The 8929-nt window shown below is 37.7% G+C and overlaps 1 protein-coding gene and 1 long non-coding RNA gene across 2 annotated transcripts; one reads left to right on the plus strand and one right to left on the minus strand.

The window, feature by feature from the left end:
- Window positions 1-508: 508 nt before the first annotated feature.
- LOC140038435 (uncharacterized) lies at window positions 509-3964 on the minus strand. The gene is made up of 3 exons (XM_072083791.1): window positions 3699-3964; window positions 1572-1768; window positions 509-705 (listed from the first exon to the last, which is right to left on the minus strand). Exons 1-3 carry the CDS (start codon window positions 3962-3964, stop codon window positions 509-511), a joined length of 660 nt encoding a protein of 219 aa, XP_071939892.1.
- A 467-nt stretch (window positions 3965-4431) lies between these two features.
- Window positions 4432-7886, plus strand: LOC140038686 (uncharacterized). The gene is made up of 3 exons (XR_011842254.1): window positions 4432-4747; window positions 6704-6771; window positions 7620-7886. It is a non-coding gene; the product is annotated as an uncharacterized lncRNA (long non-coding RNA).
- The last annotated feature ends 1043 nt before the right edge of the window (window positions 7887-8929 follow it).

The raw sequence follows: 8929 nt of genomic DNA on the forward strand, positions 1-8929 counted from the left end.
ACTAGGATAAATAATTATAAAAATGACTATTTTAAGAATAAAAATATGAGCCCTTACACGAGTCTAGTATTAATTCCTCAAATCCCCAATTAGTTTGTACCAGCGCGAGTTTTGGAAAACTTTTGACACGCGCACGGTATAAGCTTAATTTTAACTCACTCACATCTAATCTCTCAATTAACTTTTCTTAGTCTACTATTGATCATTCTTAATTTTTCAAGATTATTGTACACTCGAATCGAATTTTGTCTCAAAAAATGTGTACTCATTATTTCTTACTAAACGAGCCTCTGAAAAATAAATTTTGCTAACAAAACGTTTTAAAAACATAAGGGAGACATTGTTCCATACAAATGAACTTGAAATGGTTGAAATAAATTATTCGGAGAAAATGGGTGAATAAATAATTAAATAAGCCAGTCAAATAAGATAAAATTAAGAAAATTTTTGGGTCCTCACACTCTGACTCCGATAGGTGATTCCATTTCACCAAATACTGAATAACCGACTACAAATTCCGCATAGTAGCTCTCCTCTTGAGGACTTTCTCAGGTTTTAGCTTACACTGATCAGCTGTATCTAGTGCTGGCAGGGTAGCTTCAATAGCTTGTGTGTTCCCAATCTTCTTCTTCAATAGGGAAACATGAAACACAGGATGGATTCGAGCTCGTTCAGGTAGTAGTAACTTGTAGGCCACTGCTCCCACTTTGGCAACAATTTAGAAAGGCCCATAATACTTTGCAGTGAGCTTCAAACTCCTTCGAATGGCTACTGTTTGTTGCCTATAAAGCTGCAATTTGAGAAACACCCAGTCTCCCACCTATAGAGTTCTTTCTGTCCTATGCCTGTCTGTAAAAAACTTCATGCGCTTCTGAGCCTTGGTGATACGAACGGCACCAACTTTGTGATGCAACCCGTACAGAAAGGCCTGGATCTAGAAAGTGGAGACTCACATTGAAGACGATGAATGCAGTGGATCACCTAAATCCGTTGATCACGTGGTCAACAAACCTCGGTATTTGTAGAAGACGCCACAATCTAGCGCGGTCCTAGATTGATAAGTCAATTGAATACCTAAGATATAAATCTAAGGTATTCAAGGCGCTTCAATGAAGCTTTGAGAGAACTCTCAATGTAATTTTATTAATCATCAAAAACTGAATGTAAACAATGACTTAAGGCTATTTGTAGTAGTGACTAAGACCCAACAAAGCTTGGAAAACATGAAGGAAATTCGGCCAGCCCTTGGGCTTCTCTTTGGGCTGACACTAGCGACACAACATACGTACCGTAAGGTCCGGGGGCGTTGCCCCTGAGCCCCCACCGGGGCGTGTCGCCCCCTGGACCCCCGACTCGTTGACCGGTCAGCGAGACCCCCGAACTAGCTCAGCGTAGGGACTAACTCGTTAACTAACTAAAAGAGCTATTGGACCTACGGTCCACATGGCCTAGATCTCTTTATTACACCCTACTAAACTAATAATGGGCTATGGACCCCCTTAGCCGAATCTTGGACTTCTAATCTTCAGTGACGGCCGAGACTAGGACAACGAGCCTAGTTTCGTTGAGACCCTCGATGGCCTTTGACTCTCCACTTGACTCTCGGGCCGCACGAACCAATGTTTGTAGTGTCTCATTCAATCTCTTCACGCGAGCTCGTGTCATAGGCCCCAATGGTACCTTCACTTGCTCCACTTGGATAGCTCTCTCGACCTCCTCATCACTTGGCCAAGTTCTCTTTGATGAGAGATAGAGCTTGGAGTCTATCCTACAACATGATAGCTACAGTAGGTATGACACTGTCATGGAAAGGCCCTAGAGGAATGTGGTTTGGCTTGTATCCGTACAGTGCTTCAAATGTAGAGCTGTAAACGAACCGAAACGAACCGAGTATCTCATGTTTGAGCTCTGTTCGTTAAGTGATTCGAACTCCGTTCGTATTCGTTCGTTAAGTTTCGAACTCTAAACCTGTGTTCGTGTTTGGCTGGTTAAGTAAAGTTCGTATTCGTGTTCGTGTTCGTGTTCGACTCGTTTAACATAAACGAGCCGTTCGCGAACACGTTCGAAAAGTTCGAATCCAGATTATTCTAGGCCTTAAATATGCCACACAAATCATTAATCATCCTAAAAAATAATTAAAATACTAAATGACTAAATTCCATTATTCATTAACTGCATAACCAACATTAACATAAAAACAACAAATAAAACAAAGTAATTTGTCCTTCAAATATAAAAATTCAGCCATAAGACAAGTACAAATTTGCTCCACTTCACAATTTGACTATAACTACATCCACTTCATCTATCCATTTGAATCCATCAGCCACGGCAAAGAAAATGAAGTGACTGGACCAAATTCATTGTAGTTGAAAAGAGCTAGGTGGACCAAGGCATTCGAATTTTTTTCCCCAAGACTCTGCAAAGAATAGAGTAATAATCAACTATAAAAGTTTTCAATCAGTTTTAAAAATATCAATCAAAAGGAACTAGACATCATACATGCATATAGAGGAATTAAGAATGACAAACATTGAAAATTTCCACCACCGCTACAGGTATTTCATTTTTTTTTCTATCTTTTCCACCCTTGTTCATCATCATCATCATTTCCCATACCATGAAAAATTCGGTCAAACAAAACCAGAAATCTTAGACTTAGAATTATGTCCCTAACCCCTCAATCCATTGTTCACATCAAACTTAATCCATCCAGTGGTTTACTTGTCATATAATTTTACTTTCTCTGCATCAAGTTTCCATTCTGAGATCTCTAGCTATTGATTTAGCAGCTTGAAGCTCACAAGCACGGAAATGGAAGGAAAAAAAATGCTTTGCTGCTTGCTGCTACTGCCTTGATGTCTTAAATCATCATGCGCCAGTTTTGACAGATTAATGAATGTGTCTTGATGAAAGTAAAAAAAGGAAATGATATGCACAAGAAATATTACATTATTCCAAGATTTCAAGTATTAGATGCCAAAAGACGAAACTACAGCTGAAGACATCACGTGAGGGACAATTTGGCTAGCGTTAGTGCTAAAACTTTGACCCTTCAAGCTTGCAATCAAATTTGATCTAATGAATTCAAAAAATTCCAGATTGAGAAACATAAATCATAGATCTGTGAAAAATCATACCGAATCAAAGGAGGGAGGCACGCGATCTCCGAAGTCAGCCAGCCACCAAAGATGTTGATTGGGGCAACTGAAACTCCGGTCTCTCTCTTATCAGTTTGGAAGTTGGAACAACAGTGGTCTCTCTCTCTTATCAGTCTAGAACAGCAGCGGAGCTTATCAGTTTGGACTATGGACGGTAGAAAGTCTAGAACTTTGGACAGCAGCGGAGCTTTCAGTTTGGACTTTCAGCAGCGGCCAACGGGGAATGAAAACAAAAGTAAGGCTGGAAAGGGAAGGGGAAAGTTTTAGAATTTCTTATGAGTAATCCTAAAATTTGTCAAATGACAATTATGTCCTTGTTCGCGAACGTTCGTTAAAATTAGCGAACATGTTCGTGTTCGCTCGATTATTAAACGAACACAAAAATTCGTTCGTGTTCGGTTCGTTTAAGGCTTTCGAACGAGCCTTTAACGAACACGAACGAGCCGAAACGAACCGAACTAACGAACAGCTCGGTTCGTTTAACAGCTCTATTCAAATGGAGAGACTTGCAAGCTGGTATGAAAATTAGTATTGTACCAGAGTTCAGCTGTTGGTAACCAGCTGCTCCAGTGTGTGGGATGTTCACTGCACATGCTTCTGAGGTAGTTCTCCAAGCATTGGTTCACCCTCTCACTTTGCCCATCAGATTGATGGTGATAAGAAGAACTATAATGTAGGCTTATTCCCAACTTATTGAACAGTTCTTGCCAGAATCTGCTGATGAAAATCTTATCTCTATCAGAAATAATGGACTCTAGTAAGCCATGCAACTTGTAAACATTGTCAAGGATGTGAGGACTCATATTTTAATTATTGCAAAATATTCTTAAATTGGTCATTTAAAAGTATTTTTGCATGTGAGTTACTCAAGTTTTCCCAAATTGCATGAATTTCTTGAAAATGAGTCTAAACAATTGGTTCTTTAAACAATTATTATTTTAATGACCAAATTTATTCGAGTTGAATTGTTTATGGTGATTTTGATTGTTATATATACTTGAATTATCATATTTTAAAGTTTTAGAGTCGAATAAGTTGAAGTTTCAAAGTTCGAGCGAGAATTCCTTAAGTTCGACTCTTGTGCGCCTGCGTGCCGAAATGGCCCCGACAGGCGCATTAATCTGTTTAATTGGAGATTTAAGAATTTGATATTAGACTACTAAGAATGACTATTAATGCACTAGAGGAATTACCTCGGAGGTTTAGTATACAAAAGTAGCAAACGAGCACGAAAAGTGGTCGCGCAAAACCCTATTCGGGCCTAGCGAGGTTTGACCTTGAAAACTTAGCCTTTAAGCTTCCTTTTCTCCCCAAAAACACACTTAAAAAATTCTGAAACAATCTCTCTCATCTTTCTCTCTCTAAATTCGGCCCTCACAAGTAAAAAAATAAAGGAAGAAGAGCTCTCCAATTTTTCTGCTCAAACCTTGCACCTAATCCATCAAAGTTCCTCATCAACTTGTGGGTTTTCATCCTAGCTAAGTGGAGGAGCTGATTTTGTGGCTTTGAGGGTGGATTGGGTGGTTGATGGTGGTGAAATTTGGGAAGGAAAATTCTGATTTTGTTAGGTTTCATAGCTCCAAGAGGTAACACACAAAATCCTTGCTTTCTTGGTTCATTTGTAGCTCTGAAGAATTGTTGTTATTAGTTGAATTTGGTTGGTTGATGTGGGTTTTATGAACTCCCACCATTGTTGTTTGAGGGCTGTTAAGATGTTAATGTGTGTGTGAGTGTGATTTTGATGAGTTATAATGGTAGAAACTAGAAGAGGAAGAGAAAAGAGGGAAATTGAGAGAAAGGAGGACTACTGACCGAAATTCTTGACCTTGTTATTCTGTTTTTCTGCCCATATTTTCGTGCCTTTTTTTCAGTCCATTTGAGTGCTGATATGTTGAGCTTTAAGTGTACAAAATTTCAGCCAAAAACCCTTTGATTTGGTACACCAAAATTGCACGCAAAGTTTGGTCACAACCCTGGAAAATTTCTGACTTACTGCCCGACTTCTTGTTTGCTGCTGCCCTGTAATTTCGAAAATTTTCTGGTGCTAATTGAGCTTCCAAATTGATGTAGATATGTTGTGCTGTGTGTATTGTGGTTGTCTACCAAAAATCAACCCAAATGGTTGGTTAAATTTTGAGTTACAAGTAAAGAAGCAAACTGGAACAAGCTCCAGAATTTTCTGACCAGCAACATTTGTGTAGATATAACATTTTGTTCGTTGATCAAAATCGAGTGCTACTTGTGGAATTTGAAACTAGACTCTTATAGCTTTAAAATGGTACTAAGCTCATTTTCTAGTTCATCCCGAGTGATCCGTGGTGAGTCTTGAAAGTTTGCTAATTGACAGCCACTGTTCACCCGAGGACAGTCCAGAAATTGCAACTTGTTGCTGATTTTTGAACCACTTGGGTTTGGATATTGAAAACAATTTCTTCTGTATAAATGTAACCTTGTGAATCTAGTTTTCAATGCCACCAACCATTCCTGATTTGAGTAAATATAGAGCCAGATATGGCCTTTTTGCTGAAGTGTGTCAGAATTGAAAATTCTGGAAAACAAAGCTCATCAGTCCTTAAGCTTGTGCGAACTTCAAACTTTTATTTCTTGAGCTAGGAACGTCGGAATAAAGTTCCGTTCATTTTTTTTTGAAAACTGGAATGGAACACATATCAAATTTCAAAGGCTGGTTTTGATTCTATGATTTTTGACAAAAATCCAAGGTTATTGGAAAAGTGGGGACTGTTTTGCCCTATCTTCTATGAACAGAAATTTCACTTGAAAAATTAACTTGCTTTTGATTTGACTTTTGGATAACAGTCTTCTACAAAGTTGTTATGTTTCGCATGAAGTGTCCGACGGTGTAAAATTTTACATTTTTGGACTTTCTGAACTTCCAGACCGATTTTTCAAAGTTTCACGCGTAAAAGTGAAATTTTCCGATTTGAACCTGCTTGCTCTTTTAAGAGCTTAGGTCACTCTTTTGAGACTCTTGGGATATTCCAAACTTATTTTTATGGTGAAAACGTGCTCACTTATAATTTGGAACTTTATTTTGAATGTCGGTTTCGATAAACCGAAATACTTGAAAATTTGGCCTTGAGCATTTTAACTAGAGAAATCCTTGAGAAATTTCACTAAATTTCCTATTTGAAAGTTAGAACTTTAACTTCCATATTTATTATGGAAAAAGTGATTGTTTGGAAACTTTGACTTCGTAAGTTTAGAAAACATGATTTTTCACTTATATTCAAGCACTTGGGCTATTATTGAAAATTTTCTAGTACGAACACATTTTTCTCCTTTCTCGATTTCCGTGCCAAATTAAGCATTTTACTCTTCTTTTGAAATTGATAGTCCTTGCCACGATTTAACTCAGAAATGGGACTTTTAAATTCCTTTTGGTTATTATTCCAATGATTAAGTGAAAACTTCCTATTTCGATTTGTTTGAGCTTGAGGCTCTTGAGTGTGTGTATCTAAAAGATTTTCTTTTATTCGCCTTGATTGAGCATCTAGGTAATTCGTGATTGTGATTAATCTCAGGTGATCCAGAGGACACCGAGAAGCTCTTTTAATTTCTTGCTTTTGCTCTTGCTTTGCTCCGGATTACGGTGAGGGATTCCGAACTGTTTTGCACAAAAAAAATTGCTTCTCGAGCTTTTATAACCACTGTTTGTATAATTGCATATATATATACGTGATGTGACTTGATAAGTGCTCCTTACATGGCTAAGTGGTCAAATACTTGATGAATCTTGTTCACTTGAATGATAAATACTTATTCCTAGGTAAGTGTGTACTTTATCGCACTCGACCTAACTGTTACTGTATCACTTAACTGTTCAATATTTCGTTGTTTATATGTTATTTGTGTATGCTGTAGGCCATGTGTACTTTATCACATCGGCTGAACAAGGCCTTTCCCCCCTTCGTTATCACCTATTCGAGCCAGAAGTGGACTCGGTCGGATAGGTTGATAACCCTGGGCACTGTATTTTGGTATACTCGAGTATTACCGCTGGAGGGATAAGGTGATGGCCAGTCAATCGAAGGAGTTACCGATGGGAGTTATAAGGACGGGAAGTGGACCGAGTACTGTATCCGTTTGTGTTTGCTTTACTATTAATATTGTAATTGCTCTCCTAGTTGACATTTCTCGGGTAAGACTCCTCATGAGCATTAATCTCTGAGACGAAGCAATCCTTGTAATGTTCTTCTAGTCGGACGAGCCACTATTTGTTAGACTAAAATTCATGACAATATATTTATATGGTCATTCATTCCAAATGTACGTTAGTGATTTTAAATGATTTATGAGTTGTACTCATAGTAAAGTTACCAGCAAAAGCACTACTTCTACATGTGTTTTCAAAGTAGCACTTACGCACTAGTTTATAAATACTTGATTTTCCCTTTTGAAACCTCATTGAGCTTCAGCTCACCCCCAAAAACATTTTAGTTCTATGCAGGACTCGAGAAGGATAGTTACTCAAGCACAAGGATTTGGAGTACCGTGGATTATCCTTTATTTGGGTTGTGATTGATTTTCATTGTGGAATGTAATGGTTATTTTGAAAGATTTGTGAACTTTATGGTATGATGTACTTGTGGTTGAAGTGAATGTAAATCTCATGATATTTTGGGGATTATACTTTTGTAAGAATGATTTGAATTGCAAACATAAGGATTGTACTTAAGTTATTATTATGAAAATTTAGATGAAGTATTGGACTTGTACTTTGATATGTTGGACTGGTGGATATAACATACTCCGTTTGAGTTTTTAAAAACCATCGATTATATTCATGCTTGAGTTTTGTAGTGAGTCCCGACGAGAGTTGGGCAGGCGGCTCGCCGAACCCTTTGGTTCGCCTTAGGGGGAGGTGAGGCTGTCACAGGTGGTATCAGAGTTTAGGCTCTAGATCTTTGTAGTGTATCTTAAACTTTAAGTATAGGATGCCGGACTGTGGAGTTTGATTGTCTAGTAAGTGGAATGTGATCTTAGTACTTGATGATTGATTGAGTAATATGTGAAGCTGCTGTAATAGTTAAAGTCGGCATGTAGTGATGTGTTAGCTGAAATAATTGTATTTATGGAACGATGTGTATGCAACCCCTATGTAATGAGTGTATTCTCGATAAAAGTAGTAGATCTAGTACCTGATATTTTGAGTGTATTCTCCTTATGTCTTCACAGATTTTCTTAGCATGGCGTTTTAGTCATAGCATTATTACGATTTCTCTCTAGATAGATTGTGGTATGAGGAGAATTTCGAGAACGAAATTTCTTTAAGGGGGAGAGAGTGTGAGGACCCGGAAATTTTCTTTATTTCATAATACGTTATTTTATTTTCTCGCATGCATTTTCGTCACTATACCCTATTATATTGATTTGTCCGAGATTTTTATAAGTAAATATAGTTTTTAAATCATTTTTCTAATATAAGTTAGATCATGAGAAATAAAGAGTGTATATTGGACGTGGGATCCGCTAGTGGCGTTAAGTGCGACAAATTCGGCCAATTAGATTAAGTTTTGTATACCAGAATTAAATTATTAGGTGTTAAGAGGTAATTAGAGATTACCTAGATGGATTAGTATTGGAGAGACAAGAGGATAAGTTTAAGCTTAAAAGGTGACAAGTGTCACCATCCTATTTAATCTTGGATTTTGACCATTTAACTTTACCTTTACCATATATCAAAATTGACCCAAAAATCATTCTTATTTCAAGCGTCTTTGGCCGGCTCTCTCTAGGAAGAAAAGAAA

The sequence above is a fragment of the Coffea arabica genome, chromosome 3e (assembly GCF_036785885.1).
Source record: "Coffea arabica cultivar ET-39 chromosome 3e, Coffea Arabica ET-39 HiFi, whole genome shotgun sequence".
Lineage (NCBI taxonomy): Eukaryota > Viridiplantae > Streptophyta > Magnoliopsida > Gentianales > Rubiaceae > Coffea > Coffea arabica.

Bases quoted from the DNA above. Each gene is read 5' to 3' on its own strand.
- LOC140038435 (XM_072083791.1), bottom strand. From the start codon at position 3,964: ATGAGTCCTCACATCCTTGACAATGTTTACAAGTTGCATGGCTTACTA. The intron at 1,769-3,698 runs GTACAATACTAA...ATCATGTTGTAG, and splicing joins TTACCAACAGCTGAACTCTG to GATAGACTCCAAGCTCTATC. The intron at 706-1,571 runs GTCTCAACGAAA...TTGTTGCCAAAG, and splicing joins AGAGTCAAAGGCCATCGAGG to TGGGAGCAGTGGCCTACAAG.